At 41.3% G+C, this 19,961-nt stretch overlaps 1 protein-coding gene across 1 annotated transcript in view; it reads right to left on the bottom strand.

Annotated features, from left to right (window-relative positions):
- Positions 1-1,143: 1,143 nt before the first annotated feature.
- LOC110210103 (uncharacterized) overlaps positions 1,144-19,961 on the bottom strand; it is a 34,126-nt gene continuing 15,308 nt past the window's right edge. The window contains exon 5 of the mRNA XM_020988897.2: positions 1,144-3,376. Within this exon, the coding sequence (XP_020844556.2) occupies positions 2,972-3,376 (405 nt within the window). The 3' untranslated portion in view covers positions 1,144-2,971. The remainder of the gene's footprint in view (positions 3,377-19,961) is intronic.

Here is a 19,961-nt window from a genome sequence, read left to right as displayed (position 1 = left end):
AACTGTTTTTCCTTATTACCCATTTCCATGTTCTTTTCTCTCCCTTAAAGGTTTTCTTCAAATGATGTGAGTATACAGCTCAGACTGTGGTGTTCAAACCTTTCAAATGAGGAAAAGTTGATTGTCAACTGTGAATTCTCCAGAATTGTCTCTGTGGACATTTGATAAACATGATAATCTAGCAGGGAGCCTGTTATTAAGCCAATTTGTATAGCAGGTAAACCTGATTTCCTAAAAGTTACTCATTGTAAAGCAAATGGTTAGCAACTATTCCAGTAGAATGTTAGCTCCTGAGGGTGAAGACTGTTTCATTTTTGTCTTTGCATCTCCATTGCCTAGCACAGTGCCTTGCATATATAGTAGGCACTTAATAAATGGTTAGTGAATTAGATTGTATTGAATTAAAATATGGAAGCCAAGATTTATCCATAATTTCTCTCTTTTTTTTTCCTTCTTGTTGAGGCAGTTGGGGTTAAGTGACTTGCCCAGGGCCACACAGCTAGTAAGTGGATAATTTCTTCATATGCTCAGAATCAAGTTTGTAACCTGTGAACATTTAAGAGACTCTATTCTGTCCTTTGGGATCCAAGGAACAGAATCATAATTTAGGGGTAAAAACAAATAAAACCAAAGCAAAGCTCAACTGAACACAGGAGAAAGTTGTCCTTGTTTATTTTCACATAATAATGAGATAATATATTTTCTTATGATAATGGGAGATGAAGTTGGACTAGGTGACTCCATGATCAATAATCTCACTATTTTTCCTCTCTTTCAGTGAAAAATTTTAATTTGCAGATGGAAGCTCTATAACCCTTCAGTGGAAAGAAGAGTGTAAGGGAAATATGCTCACCAGAAGGCAGGAGAACCGAGTCTTCACCCTAGTTCTGCCCCCTATCTATATGGTTTATGTCAAGTTCTTAAACCTCTGTAGACCTCAGTTTTCTCATCTGTATGAAGACATGTCTGCAGATTAGAAAGAGAACTGCATTTTGAATCAGAGGACCTAGATTCAAATCCCAGTTCTGTTCCTTGTGACAATGCACCTCGACTGTCTGGGCCCTAGGATCTTTATCTCTAAAACAAGGGGGTGGGACTTAGAGGATCTCTGAGGTCCCTTTCTAGTTCTAAATTATATGCCTCTAAGTCTTGCTGCCCAAAGCAGGGTGGATGAGAAAATCTGTGAGGTTCCTGGCAGCTCTAAAATTCTATTGCTCTTTTAGTTTAGGTCAAATGCCATTATACTGAAAACCACTCTGTAGAACAAACAAACAAACAAAAGATTTCCAAGCCCTAGACGATGGCCAGCATTTCAAATTACATTCCACCCTCCTCAAAACGAATTCTGGTATGACAAATTTGGACAGTTCCTTGTAATTCATTGCAATTGAACCCCTTTATATGATGATATTGTTCATACCATTTCTTCTTGGAATGCCAAGGATATGTAAGGCAGGATTATGGAAGCATTTGGTATCCCTGTTTGTTGCACTCAAGGACAAAAGAATAATGTCTTCTCGGGGGCTCCATGTACCTCATGTGGGAATTATCAAAAGTTCTATGACTCTGTCAGTGAAAGTCCCTCAGACTCTGAGAGACTGGAAATGGTGTTCATCTGTTTGAGCAATTTCTTCATTTTTGTACATGGATAGGATTTATGGCACCTTTACTCATCAATAAGAATGTCACATATCACAGGCAAGTATAACAGCATACAGACAATTTATTACACATCTGTTGATATCATTCCAACCTAGGGCCTTGAAGGCTAGAACTTCCTGATGCAGTAGCTAATGAAAGATTTAAAGAGAAACTTTATTTGGGAAGACAGATTCTTATCGAAGGAGAAAGGAAGAGAAAGATGAAAGAGTAACAAGGGGGGGAATCTTGAAGCACACGTAGAATTTAAGCAGACCTAAAATGGTTCGATTTGTCTCGTTAATACCAATCCAGTCTGAGAATAGAAAATATGGAGTACTCGGAGTCCAAAGACAAAAATACCAACCAACTACCTCCTCTCAACCTCTTTCTAAGTCCTTTCAACTATCTTGGGCTGATCTTCTTTTGCGAATGTTTGAGAATGTAAATTTAAATGTAAACAACGAAGTATAAAATAACATTTACTGAAAACTACCTTCAAAAATGTTTTGCCTGTGCAAATCAAGGTCATTATTTTCTAATGTTAGTGCTCTACCCAGACTGCCAACCTGGCTCCCACAGATGCCTAGCTCCCTACCTTTATCACTTAGCTTTAACACATAAAGGTCAACAACAGTATAGGCTATGGCGGCTTCCCATGTAGCGAAGGGCTTAAGGCACAGATATGAGGCATATCAGTGACATATTGGGACAGTAAGGATCAAGAACTCTGAAAATACTTTCAGTAAAATTCTTGGGAAGTATTTATATAAGGATAAAGTGCTTTCCTTCTCTCCATGAATATTCCATTAATATGATACATGTCACATAAAAAAAAAGTACAAAGCACTACTATCTTGTTTAGAAGTAGAGATCTGTCTCTGTGTATTACAAGAAACAGAAAAGATTCTCTAGGTGGAAAATTTCTGCTGTGACCTCTAAAACTGTACCTCTTTGGGTCAGACCTGCATATGTCAAGCGGCCTGTTGGGCTACCCACTACTTCATTTCCTGAGCAACTTTGGAGTTCAGCTCTTGGCCTCTTGGAAAACTGATCCACTGATTAGGTTTTTTTTCTTTTTTTAAATCAAGCAACATGCCTTTCAATGCCCCCAAACCTAAATCTCTGAAAATCTGGTCTTTAATAAAGACAAAGATACTACCTCCCCTCTCTCAATTTCTAAGTCCCTTCCATTCTCTTGGGCTGATCTCTCGAGATTGTTTGAGAATTTAAATTTAAGCCTAAACCGCTCTAGCTCCTTAACGGCCTCAACTGAAGAGACCCCTCGGGATGCCACATGGAACTTTCTACATGGCCAGCTCCTCTCGGCTGGTTACTGCTGACTCAGTCTCTTCTGCAGGATCGCGGCTATTCTCTGCCTGGTTTCGCTGACAGAAGCCGCCTTTCCCTTGGGAGGTTTGGGGATAAGGAAGCCGGCGCTGCTCCCACGTGGGGACTTGTGCGGGCTGTGAGAGTTAGGGGACTTGGAGGAGCAGTGCAGGACGGGGACTTTGATTGGCTTTCCCGGGGCTGTGCTGGCGAGGCTTTTGCCTCCGTTGCTGACCACGGGAGCAGCCGGGGAGGCTGGGTTGCCCTGACTGAGCGAACAGCGGGATAATGGGAAGCCCCCATTGAGTTTCTGGACTTCCAGCAGCTGTTCGCGGGCCTGGCTCAGAGCTTCGGTCAGCTGGAAGCGTTCTTCACACTCTCTCCGCACTGTTTCCTGAAGAAAGGTGTTCTGAAAATAGGAAAGAGAGAGCCCGTCTTGAGTTGCAGAGCACGGAGGGCTGGCTAGTGGGCAACACTTCCCTCGGAGCTGGAACTCTGTCCCACTCTGCCATCTGGAGGGGCCAGAGAGGCTCAAGGGGCCGAAAACCTGGAAGGGGCTTCAGAAAGCATCGAGGTCAAGTCCTCAAGCTTTTAGTACGCTCCTACCAAGTAGGAGTTGAGTAATTGCACATTACTAATGCAACGTGTCCAACATTGCCCTAAGTGCTGGAAGAGGCTTGGTTGGAGTCACCCAGCTACTCTAGGAGGAGACCAGGACTAGAACCCAGATGCGCTCCTCATCAGTCTTGCGCTCTTCGAACTCTCACGCCTCATGTCTCTGACACGTGCTCCACTTTGCTCAAGGGGACGTGGCCGAGCAATCTACCTTAAGGAAAAGTTATTGTGTCATGGAATCCAGTGAATTGAACGCAACACAAGAAAAGTATATTTATCCATATAGGTATGTATATGTGCATATATTATGTGTGTACATGTATGTATATACACATGTGACACATATATATATATATATACATATATACAGTTTTAACTATTCTGAGAAAATGCTGTCTGCTGGAGTTAGTTCAAGGCCAATGATAAGAAGTGGTTATGATTAAAAATAATATTTTAGGATTTACAAAATGCTTTTCCATAGATGCCCTTTTATTTAATCCTCCCAACTACAGATAAAAGGCATTCCCATCCCCGTTTTACTAAGGAAGGAGGTAATCCACAGGGAGCATAAGCTCAGTGACTTGTCCACTTGTTACATGACTGGCAGACAACAAATCTGGGTCTTGAGCCCAGATCATACCAATCATTTCACCTTCCCTAGGTCTGCTTCCTCATCCAGAAAATGAGAGGGTTGGATTACATGGCTGCTGAGGTTGCTTCCAGCTCTACATTTATGATTCACATAGGCAAAGTTAAATGGCCACCTTACATAATTCAGCGAGGTTTGTTTTTTAGATTGAATTCTATTCAACTCATTTATGTTTGTGAATACAGCCAAGGCATTATAAAGCTTTAGATCACAACCAGAAAAAAGATTCTTCCTTTCATTTTTTTACTGCTTAAATCTAAGGGTAATGAGCTGCTGTCAGCTGACTGAACACACAGGAAAATGTCATGGAAAGCTGATCCTCCAGGTGTTTCGGATCATTGTAATTGTGGTTTCATGAGTAAATTCATGGCGCACATTGAATAAGATGTTCCATCTCCCAATGTTAGGAATTGTTAGCAGGTCGTCCCCCATACCTAGAATGCTCTCCATTCTCATCTCCACCTCCAAGCTTCCCTGACTTCCTTCAAGTCCCAGCTAAAATCAAGCCTTCTCAATTCTAATCCTTCTCAATTCTCATGTCTCCCCCTGTGATTATCTCTAATTTGTTCCTGATAAAACTGGTTTGTACATAGTTTGTGGGTTGTCTCCTCCATTAGAATGGGGGCTCCTTGAAGGCAGACACTGTTCTTTTCCTTTATTTGCACCCCAACACTTAGCACAGTGCCTGACACATAGTAGATACCTAATAAATGTTTATTGACTGACTTCCATTTGAAAAAAAACAGAACTGAGCAAAAATTCTGAATGCAAACACAAGAGCCAAGAGAAACAGAGAAAAACAAATGCAAATGAGTAATTAAAAGGAACTAAATAATGATGAAATGCTTACAGTCTAATGGGGAGAAAAGAGCTATATCCCTTCATAATCCAACCGACTCCCAAGAGAGGGAATTAAGTAGCATAGAAACACAGAGACCAGGAGTGGTTTTTCTTTTCTTTTTTTTCTTCTTTTTTGGTTTTAATGAGAGAAAAAGACTAGGTACATAAGACCCAGAAGAAACTGAACATAATAGTGTAATTCTCCAACCACTAGGGTAAAGACTTAGTATTTGACAAAAACTGATGAGAAAACTGGAAAGCAGTCTAGAAAAAAATAGATTTAGATTAACAACATATCTCACATATAAAAGGGGAAAGAGAGGGAGAGAAAGGGGGAGAGAGAGAGAGAGAGAGAGAGAGAGAGAGAGAGAGAGAGAGAGAGAGAGAGAGAGAGAAGGAAGGAAATATTTATTACAGCTATGGAAAAAGGAAGAGTTATTGACCAAACAAAGAATAGAGACTATCACAGAAGATGAAATGGACAATTTTGATTATATAAAATTGAAAAGCTTTTGTAAAAAATAAATCAATACAGTTAATATTAGAAAGGAATCAGTTAACTGGTTAAAAAAATGCATTAAATTTCCCAAATCAAGATCTGCTTTCTCAGATATATAGGGAATTGATTCAAATATATAAGATGAAGAGCCATTTCCCAATGGTAAAAGGATATGAACAGACATTCTCAAAAGAAGAAAATTAAGTTATGAAACACCATATGAAAAAAATGCTCCACAACATTAATAATAAGAGAAATGTAACTCAAAACAACTCTGAGGTTCTACCTTATACCCATCAGATTGGCAAAGATGATGATCCCCCAAAATTTTAGAGGGGCTATGGGAAACAGGCATACCAGGGAAGCTAGGTGGTATAGACAAAGTGCTAGAGTCAGGAAGACCTGAGTTCAAATTCTACCTCAGACAGCTGTGTGACCCTGGGTGTCACTTAACCTCTATGTACCTTGGTTTCTTCATTTGTAAAATGAGGGCATCTATGGTTCCTTCCAGCTTTCAATCCATGATTGTATGACCCTACAGTGCCCTGCTATTGCACTGTTGTTGTTCCAACCATTCTTAAAAATAAATTATACCCCCCAACTTCAATGAGTTAACTATGCAGACTGTATACCCCAAAGAGATCAAAGAAAGAGGGAAAGTGCTTGTATGTACAAAAATATTTGTAACAGCACTTTTAAACAAAAAAAAAACTGGAAAAAATGGGTGAACATATAAAAAATAATGAACTATTGTTTTCCACACGAAACTACAAAAGGAGCAGATTCAGAGGAATCTGGAAGAACTTTTATGCAATGATTCAGAGCAGAAATGATTCAGGCAAACAAAACTGGAAGAACAATGCCAATTCAAAACAACTGTAAACGATTTGTGAACTATGATCGATGCAGTAACTAAACATGACTCGGAGGACTGATAATGCCCATCTCTGGGCAGAGAGATGACAGACTAGAGGAGCAGAAAGAGGTGGCCAATGTGGCAACCTGCTTTGCTTGACTACACTCATTTGCTTTAAGAGAGGACTTTTATATACAAAGGGTAGGGGGTGAGTAAAAGAGTAATGAAGGAGTTTGAGGGGAATGTAGTGATAGTGAAACAAAAAAATACAAGAGTGGAAGGAAATTCAGCAGGGGACACAGACAACAAGCAGGACAGTTCTGGAACTACTAGGAAAATCTTACATATTCTTTAAAAATAAGTTGTCCATAACAGAGACCCATGACATCATATGTAATATTTTTGTTCTAGTCCTTACATAAGGAACTGTTCATTTGTCAAGTTTACATGATAATAGTAATTAATTTAAAAAAAAGATTTAGGGAAATGTTTTTGCATAGTGGATGGATCTGTTGTGGTAAACTTTTGAGAGTTCATAGCTAAGAGTCTCACAGGATGGGCAGGCATGAAGGGGTTGAAGTCTCTTATCATTCAAGGATATAACCATATCCACATGACCTCAAATCCATTGGACTGTTGTAGTGACTGTGGTACTTTATGCAATAACTTTCTCCCTCTTTGGTCCCTCCCCCTCACTGGGGATCATTCACATTTGAGTGGCAATTGGAAAAGACAGAGAAGGAACCAATGAGGCTTGACAGGCAAATGGGGAGGGGGGTGCCATAGAGGTTTCAAGCTCAGGGATGAGCCTCCAATTTCTGGGAACTGTTTTTGAATCCACTTCCCCTGTGCCATAACAAATATCTAGTACCACTGAGCAGTTGGAAATACCTACCAGCAACAGGGGAGTGGCAATATTGTCGTCAGTAACTGGTAAGACATAAGATAGCACCCAGATTGTTCAGATTAGAGTAAGAAAGGAAATCAATGAACTGTATTGAAAACTTCCTGAATTTGGGCCATAGGTACAATTGTTTAAAGTCTGCTTAACTGCAGGAGAAGCTATAGGGATATGGTGGATATTCTATTATTCATTGTATGATCCCTTTTATTCACTGTAGTTCAAAAGTAAAAATACTGGAAAGAGTATCCAAGCATGACTATTTGTTTGCAGGGATGGCTAAGTCCATTATGCTGAGGTCACATGATTAAGGCTCTGAGAAACACAGAAGATTCAAAAAAGAGGTGGGGCTGCTGGTAGGTGGGGCTAAAGAGCAATTTTCTAATTGAGTGAATTCATACTAACCAAACAAGATGAATGTAGGCCCCCAGGGAAATTCAGAGTTGGAAAATAGGAGGTACTCATTCTCTAAGAACCAAGGAGATCTTGGCATTTACCCAGAAAATCCCCTCAATGAGTAGAAACACATAATCACTAGGGTGGGAGCTTCCTGTATACTGGGCCTTTTGGGGAACAGGATCAGGTTAGTGGCTAATAATGCCACCTGGTGGCTAAATTACCACAGAAAGTGAGAATTTGATGCAATACAGTGTTGGTCATCATAATAATGAGATGAGAACTATGGGATTCTAGGTCAGATAGTTGTAGTTATTTATGTACAAAATAAATTGGATGTTAGAGATAAAGTAAGGAGCTATAGTTCATGTACTCTATATTAAAGCTTAAAATTGTAAAGTTTTAGAACACCTCATATAAGAAAACCTACATGCTTGTCCCTGTTCCAGATTAACAAATCTATTTGTTAGGTAAGCAAGGTAAGCAAGGAGGCAAATTTGACCTCATTAAGATCACAAACATATTGACCAGACTATATAATATAATATAATATGATAGGTGATATATGCCTTTGGAAAGTTTTACCTTAATTTCAAAGAAATGAAGTTAGTAAAATGGTATGAGGATAAAATAGTGTTGAATATTAAGGGAACAGACTCCTCTAGGGAAATTCAGGGATCAGAGGCAGGGGACGGGCAGAGAGCATGATAGAAAGCATTTGAGTTAAAATTAAGGGGGGCAGAAACAAAAGTGATAGTGTCTTCAGAATGTACCAAAGACAAGGAGGAAAGAAAGAAGAAATGCATGTGGGGTCACAGGCCTGTCACGGAGGATGGACAGTCGGGGTGGGATATTCCAGTTATACAGATATCTTCTAGAACAGAGGTTCTTTTTTTATTATTAATTTATTTTGGTTTATCAACAATTACTTCCATATACTTTTGAGTTTAAAATTTTTCTCCCCCTTCCTCCCCGCCACCCTCCCCAAGATGGCACACAATCTGATATAGGCTATACATATACATTCCTATTAAGCATATTTTCACATTAGTGATATTGTAAGTAAGAATTGGAACCAATAGGAGGAACCACCAGAAAGAGGAAACAAAACTCAACAGAAGAGAAAAAAAAAGTAGCAAATAGTATGCTTCAATGTGGATAGCATTTTCCATCACGAGGCCTTTGGAGATGTCTTAGATCCTTGTATTGCTGGGAAGGGTTAAATTTATCAATATTAGTCATCGTACAACGTGACTGTTATTGTATATAACATTCTCTTGGTTCTGCTCACTTCACTCAGCATCAGACCATACAAGTCTTTCCAGGTTTTGCTGAAATCAGCCTAGAACAGAGGTTCTTAACCCTTTTTGGGTCATGGACCTCTTGAGTTGTCTGGAGAAGCTAGTAGACCCCTTCTCAGAAGAATGCCTTTAAATATATAAAATAAAATATGTACAGTTACAAAGGAAGCCAATTATACCAAAATAGTTTAGAATGTTAAAAAAAACCATGGACCTCAGGTTAAGAATTTGTGTTAGATAGATATTTAGATCTCTCTGTCTCTCTCTGTCTCTGTCTGTCTCTCTGTCTCTCTCTCTCCCTCCCTCCCTCCCATTCTCCTTCTTACTCTCAAACACAAAATAGCTGATGATTTTTGGCTTGCCTTAAGGATAATTTTAGCCTTGTAAATAAAGGTGTAGTAACATCATTAGGAACTTCAATTCTGGATCATCAATCATAGATTTTGAATTGGAAGAGACCTTAGAGGTTACCTAGTCCAACCCCCTAATTTGATAGCTAAAAACCTGAGCTTCTAAGAGTAGAAATAACTTGCCCAAGGCCACAGAGGTGGTAAATGGCAGAGGTAGAATCTGAACCCAGGTCCTCTGACCCCAAATCCAAAGTTCTTACCATTGCACCACTCTCTCCTATAGGCTCTAACCAAGGAAGAGGAGCTTGTTTGGGGATGGAAACAATATAAGCCTTGGGAAGAAACTATGACTGATGAGAGGATGAGAGGAAAGCCAGGCGTAGTTTGACATACACCTCAAATTTTGGGATAGTAGATTTCAAAGGGTTCAGAGAAGAGCTAAGCAGGATCCAAATGGACTAAAATTATACCCGGAAAGTCAGCCTAAGAGGGAAGGGAAACATGAATAAAAAAAATTCCAAAGACAGAAAGAAAAACAATTAGGAAAAGAAAAAGGGATTTTTTTGTATGTTTTTAAGAAAGAAGCTAATGTGGATGTATAGGAGACTCACTGAACAATTTATGGAGGGCAAGAGCAAGTCACAGAGTCCATTTTTGTCCTTTAATCCACACCCCCTTCCAGAACACGATGCCTATCATTTGGTTGGTGCTTAATAAATGAGATGAATTAAGAGCTTGTCACAGCCCTATAAGAAGAGAGTCCAGAGGACTCAGGTTCAGAATTTGTGGAGGCTTCCAAGAAAAACCAAGGATAATGAAAAGGCATTTTTCCAGCTATATCAGGGGAGAGGTGTATTGCTTGGAGTGATTGGGACAATGAGAACTGCTTATTCTAATTTTGCTCCTATTTCCTCTTCCAAGGACAAAGATCTTTGGACTGAGGAGAACAGAAGAAAAATGGCCAATAGGGAGTTGATACCAAAGACAAGGAGATAGTAAGGGAACAATTAGCTGCCCTTAAGTTCAATCAATGGATGACATCCAATAAGGCTAAAAGAACTGGGAGATGTGATTGCTGAGTCACAGTTATTAATTTTTTAAAGGTTATGAGTTATAGAAGAAGGATTACAGGGCTGGAAAAGCACTAATGGTGTTCTGATTGTCAAAAAGTGAAGAGAAGAGATTCTTCAAACTATACACCAGTGAGGTTGACTTTGATTCCTGGCAAAATTCTTGGTGAGACTCTAAATGTCTAGAAATGTCTACAAAAAGAAGTAGTGATCACAGAAATCCATAATTGTTTCATCAAGAAGTCTTGCTAGACTAACCTTATTTCTTTTTTTTTAATTAATAGGGTTACTAGACTGGTACATTAGGGGCATGTTGTGAATAAAGTTTATCTACATGTTAATAGAGCAATTCATAAAGTCTTTCATGCAATTCTAGTGGAAAAGAAGGAGACAAACCAGAAAAGTATAATTAGATAGATTTAGAAATGGTTGAATGACTGAACTCAGACACTGGTTGTTAGTGGGTCAAGATCAATTTGGAAGGAAGCTTCTAGAGGAGTGTCTTGGGATCTATCCTTGGCCCTGCACTGTTCGACATTTTTATAAATGGCTCAGATGAAGGCAGAGATGTAACTCTCATGCTTTCATAAACTACTCAAAGCCTCTCTCCACTCTAGGACATCCTCTGCTCATATGGCAAATTCTTCTTCTAAAGAACAGGTCTGAAAACGTCATTCCCTTATTAACAAGCCCCGGTGGCTCCTTATTACCTCCAGGATCAAATACAAAATCCACTGGCTTTTAAAGTCCTTCACAACCTGGTCCCTTCCTACCTTTCCAGTCTTCTCACACCATATTCCACCACACATCTTCCGTGATCCAGTGTCACTGGCTGTTCCTTCAACAAGACGCTCCATCTCTCGACGTGGAGCATTTTCACTGGCTGTCCCCCACTCTCCATTGCCATCTCCTGACTTCCTGGCTTCCTTCTAGTCCCAGCTAAAATCCCACATCATGCAAGAAGCCTTTCTAGATCCCCTCAATCTCGTACCGCCTTTCCTCAAAGATTATTTCTAATTTATCCGGCATCCATCTTGTTTGTACATAGTTGGCACATTGTCATTCCATTAGATTATGAGCCTTCGTGATAGCAGGGAGAGTCCTCTGCCTTCCTCTGTATTCCTAGAACTTAGCACCATGCTTGGCACATAGAAGGCTCTTAAATGCTTGTTGACTTGACTTATCAAAATTTATGGATGATGCACCGTGAGGAGGGAGAGCCAACACATTGGATGACAGTCAAGATCTAAAACAATTTCTCGAGCTAGAGGTGAATGATGATGGCCTTTCAAAGGGAGAAATGTGAACTCTTACACTTGCATACAAAAAATCAATTGTCCATATACCACATGGGTGGGGGGGGAGGCATGGCTAAACAATAGCTCAGATGAAAAAGACCTTTGGGTTCTAGTAGACTAAATTCACTAGGAATTAACTAAGCAATATGACAGCTAAAAAAGCTTCTGCATTCCAGGCTTCAGTGACAGAAGTGGAGTCCAGACAGAGAGGGCAGGGAGAGGCCTGTTCCACTCTGCTTCGGTCAGAACACGTTGGGAACATTGTATTCCTTCCTGGTGCCACATTTTAAGAAGGATGCTAATAAGGTCTGGAGGAAGGCTAGGAGAGTAACGCTGCCAGCGGCGAATAGCAGTCGTCCAGAGGCCAAGTTAAAGGGAACTGGACGCTGGGGCTGCCTGGGCCTTACTTTCCTCATGTGTAAAATAAGGGCATTGGGCTAACTGGCCCTGAAGGTCCCTTCCAACTCTTGATATGACTCCACAATCAATCTGCTTCATTGGGCCTCCTCCTCCATGGGACCTTCTGGGCGTTGGGTTTTCTTTGTTCTCAACACAGAAGGTTTTAGTACTGTTAGAAAAGCATAATGATGACCAGGACAGTGGCAGACTCAGAACTACGTCATATGTTGATAATAAGTTGAAGGGTCTAGTGATGTAGCACTTGAGAAATCAGATGTGGATGATGTGGTCAGTGTCCTTGGGTAACTGAACTGAAGGGTTGTCATGTGAAGAATGATTTGGTTTGAGTGGGTGACCATCTTGGAGAGAAAACTAGATGACCACCTCTCAGAGAGTAGATGGGAGAATTTTTGTCTCTGGACTTGGACTATGAGAGACCTTCTGAGACTGTGAATTTGCCAGCGGCCTCCCTCCCTTCCTTCTCAATCCCTGAAAACCTTTTAGAAAACACTTGCATTTAATATTTCATTAACAGATAAGCATGCAAAATAACATTTGCTTGATTTCCTATCACACTATAGCAATAAGAAACATTCTACAATGTTCATATGGTTCTGCCCAAGTTTTCTCAAATGTAATAATATAAGCTTCCTATGAAAACAAAGTCTCTCATTTTGTTCTTTGTCTATTATTTAAATCCATTAACAAAGTCTGGCCCAATACTTGACATGATTCGACCCAAGTGACAAGGAGAACTGAAATGAAAAGTCCCTTAGTTAAGCCAGTTAATTTCATTCTAACATGTAAAGATAACTGACAGCAACTAACAAACACTGGGATCAGTGAGTCAGTGACAAAAAGAGTAAGTGGAATGATCTTGTCAAATGAAGTGAAGGTTAATGTGTTGATAAGAGCTCTCCTAAAGGAAAAGTCAAATTCACTCAATTAACAAAAAGTCGAGTCTCAAAAGGAAATAATAGAAGTATGCAGAAAGTCATGCAGAACAAAGCACTGGAGTTATTCCAGACATTCCAGTTCAGGTATAAAGTGAAGAGGCTGAGAGAATCAGAAATTATGTCTATACAGAGCTCTATGACCAAGTTGGGCCTTTGCTGCCAAGAGGACTCAGAGTCAGCCTTGGATGGTGGGAACTAGCTGTCCTCAGAAGAAGGCCCACTGCTCTGCAATTCATTCTTCAAGGTCATTAGTTTCCAGGGCAAAAAATTAGTTCTATTTCATCTCTTCTTTCTTGGAACCAGGAGGTCCCTCTGAACTGAAGACTTAACAGCTGAGAAATTGGTCACACTCAGTTCTGTTCCTGTCTCTCACTGCTGGGATGAAAGCAGATGAAAATCCCTTTGGGAGCTCTGCCTTTGTTTCTTCTAAAAATTGGAGTCTGTAACTCAGTTGTGCCTCACAGGAAGGCTCTAGGGTTATAGTTCATCCTGTCTTGTAAAGCAATAGGAAGAGGAAAATTTTAGGCTCAGACTAGAGAGAACTCAGGGCTGGGACTGAGCTCGGCAATGGGACATGACCATGGGACACGGAGACTAGATGGCTGCAGCTTCTACACGCCTCAGTATGCTCATCCCATGACAAATGGGAGAGAACTAGCTTTTCCTCACACTAAACTGCTTATCTTCCCAGGCAAGAAGATAACCTGGTCTTAAAAACTGCCAGAGTCATTTTTGAAAATGTCACTTGAATGCAGCACAGAATGAGCCAGATTATGTTCAATGTAGCTTATGAAATTAACAGCTTAAAAAAGTGAGATTGACAGTATCCAAATTCTTCAGTGCATTTAAGATCTTTAAAAAAAAAATCTGTGGTGAGTTTAGCTTAGTAAAAGGCTCTCATCTAAATTAGAAATCAAAACCAAAGATAAACATTAAATTCATTTCTGAACCTTGAATTAACCTTTGGTAATTTGAAAACACAAATGCTTAAAATGATGGGGACATTTCTTATTCTTCAAAGAAACAAAAGGTATTGCTATGTGTCTATCTTCTGTTGTTGTCCTAAACCTGTGATTTTATTGCTAGAGGGAAATCCCCTCACTGTTGCTGATCTGCAACTCGTACTAGCATTACCTGAAACAGTGACAGGTTAAGTGACTTGACTTGGGTCACGCTGCTAGCATGTGTCCAAGGGAGGACTTGAACTCAGGGCTTTCTGTCTGCAAAGCCAGCCCACAACCCACCATACTATTCTGCTTCCCAAGATGCATCTCTAGGCCTGGGGCTCTTAACTCAGGTTCCACTAAAAAAATGAAGACCTAAGAACACATTTTGATGACTGTATTTCAATATAATTGGTTTCCTCTGTGATTCTATGGATTTTATACATTTATAAACATGATTCTGAAAAAGGGTTTATAGATGTCACCAGACTGCCAAAGGACTCCAAGATGTTGAAAAAGAAAAGGTTAAGAACACTTTGGAAATGTTTACAACTAGTTAACTGAATTTAATTTCCAGGCCACTAAGTCATTTTTCCCCCAAAAGGGATTCCTTAGAATTCGATAACCCTAGAATCACTTTTAACCCATAAATCCAGGGCGAGGGACTGTTGAGAAGGGTCCCTGCTTTTGAAGGCCCCCAACGCCTCCAGGCTGTTTTGGAAAGAACTAGGTCTGGGTTTACATTTAAAATGAGGACCATGTTGGACACGTTTAAATGTAATTTAATTTCATTCCAACCAGAAAGGCTATAACAATTATATAGAAGAAAAATTACAGATAAATGTCAAAAGGAAGATAAAGGATTTTTCCATCTGTCCAAGATCTTTATATTAAAAAATGGCCAACTTTCCATAGTCACTGCAGATGTGAGGTTTTCTTTTTTTCCCTGTAGAAAGCTGTTATTTTCAATTAAAAAAATGAGGAGAGAAAAGAGAAGTAGCTTGCTGAGCAACTTTATCATTCTGAAGGTGAGAATCTGATTGTGGTGGGAAGCATCTGCAGTGTGTGAACTTGGAGGGCTGAGCCAGGAAAGAAATTCTCCAGTTTCTTAGCCTCAATCCATTCTTGGAATCAGGCTGGCCCTCTGAACTCATGGCAGGGTCAGGAGTAGGGAACTCCCAGTTTTATCCTTGTCTCTGTCACTGACAGGCACGAGGAAAATCTGTGAAAGTTCTTCCAACAGCCGCGTCTGGTTTTCTTCTTCCATAAAACAGGGAATCATAAAACGTAGCCTTGCCAAACAGAAAGGTTCTGTGGTGATAATTAATCAAAACCTTGCAGATAAAAAAAAATCATAAAATGGTACACTCAGAGCATAGAGAGCATCACTGTTTACCATCCTAATGGGTCACTGATTGGCTTAGGGAAAGCACCCCCAGGCTAATGCCAGCTGGAAAGTTATACAGTCTATTTATTCAGAGCTCCTTGGACCAGTCATGGAAGCTTGGAAGTCATAAAAGAAGTAGCCCACCTGGGACAGTTGGAAAGATGGACAGTGCAGAAAGCACTAGGAAACAGAACCTGCCAAGAGTTGATTCTCTAGAAAAGGTTGAGGCATCATATTGGAAATGGGTTTTACAAGAGTGAGGGTGGAATTCTTTCAGGCCCTACCAACTGAACTGTAGAACTGTACCAGCTATGCTATAGAGTGACTTGTGCTGGTTTAAAGAAATCTCATGGAATTACAGAGCTGGGTAAAACCTTAGAACCCATCTAGACCAATATCCTCATTTTACAGACAAGGAAACTGAGGCCCAGAGAGATGAAATTACTTTTCCAACATCATGCAGGTAACTAGTGGGAGCTCCAGAACTTGAACTCAGGTCTTCTGACTGCAATCATAGCCCTCAACACCACATCGATGGCCTTGCTTCTCTACTTGGTCAGTCTGATCATCACCACAGCATAGCTCACTGACAGTAGAAAAGCAATGAAAACTGGGATTCAGTGTCAAAGGAAGGCAAAAGAGAAGGAGGAGGCTAAAGGAGGATGGGAGGAGAAAACTCTGGGGAAGCTGGTTGGATCCCTGTGCTTTAGGAAGGCTGGGTGCTCAACTGATGGGTCCTGTGAACCCACACTCAAGGCAGAATGTAAAAATGGAATAATGGTGTCTCAGAGGCTATTTTTCAAATGGTGTGAGCAGCTTATACCATGACAACAAACAAAAAACAAAACCCCTCCCCCAACAAAAGTCTCTGCCCTCAAGCAGCTTACACTCCATTGTTTTTGTCACAAAGACATTGACACATTGAAAACACAAGGATCCCATATTTTATACTGCTCTGGTTCTTCTGCTCCTAAGACCCATCTTCTCCTCCCCTCCCAGGCCTAAGTTCAAGACCAAGGATGCCCATGCGCTTCAAATCTGCCACTTTCCTTGGGGTCCCATCAGCCCCATTTGAAGATTTCTTGAGTAAGTGCCCCATATGCCCTTGCCCCCTCCATGACAATGCCCAGTAATAGTTTCACAACCACAAAGCGCCTGCCTGCAATGATTAAGTTGCAGAAATTCTCTCTTTTCCTCTCAAGAATCAATCATCCATTTTTATTTCAACCCATTGCAGTGGGGGAATTAACCAACAAGGCCCCATCATTCGGGCAGGTACAATGTTTCCTCCCCAGTCTATCAGTGTGGGGGACTTGGTGACCTTATTTTTAGACATGCGAAATCTCCAGGGCCGCCTTAATCATGATGTCCTAATACCTTAAAAGCATTAAGTGTTATACCTCAATTCCTCAACTCCAGAGCCCTATGAGCCAACTTGAGGGGCAAACTGCCTTTTGGGCTAACAACTAAACCTTGTACATTCATACTGTGCTTTAGATATTTCTTCATCTGTAAACACAGAGCATTGGACTAGGTAAAGAGTTGGACTCAATGATCAAAAATTTCCCTGTCAAGGGCCTCCCTCCTCTACAGCCCCAGGATTCTCCTCTTCATCCTTCTTATCTCTAATGTGTACTTCTGGCTAGTTTTTCTCCTGCCTTTTATACATTCAGAGACATCAGCATTTCTGCTATCTTCCCAAGGTCACCAGTTCTTTGTCCCTCCTTTCCCCCACAAGCTCATTCTTTGGAGCCATCATTGTATGCTCATTTTCCTATAATTTTGGCCAAGTGCTTCTGCAAGTTCTCTGCTAGGATGTATTTCAGTACTCCAGGGTCTTCTCCCTGAAGCCTTTTCTCAAGTAGGGCTAGCATCTCCTGCCCTGAAATGATCTTGCCTTGAACCTTCATATCATTTCTGGTTTGCTTTAATTCTTCCATTTCCTGAACACAAATGTGTTTTTAATGTTCTCAAACTCTTCTTCAGCAAGTCCTGTTTGAGGAGCACGAACCTTGCTGCTTGTCCACAACTTTCCTGTTGTCCTCGGCCTTCCCTGTCTCCTCTGCTGTCTCCTTCGCTGTCTTTCAGAGGTTGCTTAGGCCTTGTCATCCAGTCTTCTCTGTACTAGTCTTCTCACGGTAGGTGAAGTCCTCCGCTCCTCTTCCCCAGGGGCAGATGCATGGGCTGATTTCCAAGAGTACTTTCTTCTACATGTCACAGGGCCCAGAGAAAGTCTCCATTGGGGGCTCCATATAACAAATGGCAGGCCCAGCAAAGTACAGCTGAGTGCATATATCACTGGCCTTGCAGTTAGGAAGGCAAGGGTTCAAATCTTGCCCCATGTGACTCTGGGCAAGCTACATAAGCCATTGGTGTTCTCAGCTGTAACAGAGAGATGACAGCCCCTACCTCATAGGACTTTCGTGAGAATCCAGTGACAAAGTCTAGCTCAGGCCTTTTGGGATAAGATGGGGCTGGGCCTGTGGTTTCACTGGCCTAGGGAATTCCTAACAAGAAAACTCCTTCTACCAACACTGATTGGCACCTTCTCTACACCTTAAGAGAGCTGCCTGGTGCACTGAGAGGCAGTGACTTGCCCAAGGCCATACAGCCAGGATGGGTCAGGAGCCAAACTGGACCCCAGGGCTTCTTAACTCCTACATCAGCTGGGTCTCTATCAACTACAACATGGTGCTTCTCCTGAAGAGCCTGAAACCTAGATAAATGTGAGCCACTCTTCTTCAATATTAATGTATTTTCTTTTTCTTCTGTAGGGTATATGTATAAATAAATATACACACAAATATGTATATGTGTATATGTGTGTATATATGTGTGTGTATGTATGTATGTGTGTATGAGTGTATGTATATTTAGACTTCCACCAACTTTTCTTCAGCTGGCTTTAGCTCTTGTATCCTTAAGCCATTCCCTATTTAATCTTTATTTGTTGTTAATTTATTAGTCCTGTAAGACTTCCTTAGAGTTGACTTTCTTTTCCTTCATCTAGAGATAATACTAGTCAAGAGAGAATAACTTGGCTAAGAGCAGGATTTGAGTTCTGACCACAAAAGTCTCATCCTCACTCTCTCTGACTTTTCCCTTGGTTCATTTCTCTTATTTAATGCCCTGCTTCCCTTTGTCAATTATTTCACTGGAACTTCATTCAGCAAGAGTCCTCAGCATCTCTCTTTTACCCTCCTCCTGTTCTTCCTAACTATGGAACCTCTTTGCCTTTGCCTTTCCCCCTTCACCTTCAGTATTTCCCTCTAACCTTCCCCATTTCTTCCTGGAGCTTTCCCCAATCTCGGCACTCCTCTGGGCCAATGTGAGCAGGTCAGGGGGCTGCAGGTGGTTGAGAGCTAGCCCCCTCTCCTTTTATTGTGACATGCTCTTAGGCTTTTGATAAGACAATGACTTTCTCCTCCCTGGAGGTTACAGGCAGTTTCCTCTGGCAAAAGGAAGTGCTGTGTCCTCCACCACTGAGATGCACTTCCTGCTTACAGATGATTATCCCAAGATGACTTCCTGAAGCACCTCTAGAGCTTAGCTGCTCCCTAAACTGGCCAGAAACTTTCTCTACCTTTCAATGAAAAGCAGCTGGTGCACAATCATCCCACCCTCCCCTCATCCTAGTTTCAGGTCACTTTTATGCCCCTTCTTCCAGTCCAAACCCCAGTCCAGGGGGCTGCTTGACTGGGACCATGAACACATCCCACCACCCAGCTCAACCCAGCCCTGGCTCCCTAATCACTGATAGGTGAATCACCATCGAGTTACACAGACTCTAAAATGAAGACAGTTCCTCTGCTGATCACAGTCGGAGATGTCCCCTCAGTTCCAGCATTTCAAGGTCTGCAAAGATGTCCCTTAAATTCATCTCAAGTGAATTGATGAGTGGGAGCTCCATCACGTAGACCCTTTCTAGAAAGCTGCCTTCAGAATTGATGAAACAAAACTTCACAAGGAGTCCTTCCCGGCGGGGTCCCCTGGCCATCCTCCCATCTCCACTCAGTCTACCCAGGGCCTCTTTCCCTCTGTCTTCTCCCGCAACCCTTATGAACAGCAAACACAAAGCCTCCGTATCAGTGTGCTTTCCTTTCCCTGCTGTTCCTCCCACTGCACAGTCCTGCCCTGAGTCCAATCTCTTCTTGTTCATCGCCAGCCCACTCTCCCCATCCCTCTTTGCTCCCCTGCTCACAGCTGAGAGCTGGTCCTCACCACACCCTTTCTGAAGACTGGAAGAACAAGTTCAGAGTCAGGGTCTTCCTGATCCCCAGAGGTCAGCTGTTACTACTGCTCTGCTCAGAGGTCTCTCTTTTTTTTTTTAAGGCAATTGGGGTTAAGTGACTTCCCCAGGGTCACACAGCTAGCAAGGGTCAAGTGTTTGGTCTGAGGCCAGATTTTAGTTGTTGTTGTTGTTGTGTGGTTTGTTTGTTTTTTTTCTTTTAGGCAATTGGGGTTAAGTGACTTGCCCAGGGTCACACAGCTAGTAAGTATCATGTATCTGAGACTGGATTTGAACTCAGGTCC

The sequence above is a fragment of the Phascolarctos cinereus genome, unplaced genomic scaffold (assembly GCF_003287225.1).
Source record: "Phascolarctos cinereus isolate Bilbo 61053 unplaced genomic scaffold, phaCin_HiC Scaffold_7;HRSCAF=346, whole genome shotgun sequence".
Lineage (NCBI taxonomy): Eukaryota > Metazoa > Chordata > Mammalia > Diprotodontia > Phascolarctidae > Phascolarctos > Phascolarctos cinereus.
Note: the sequence above shows the minus strand (reverse complement) of the source record. Positions and strands in the feature narration are given on the sequence as shown.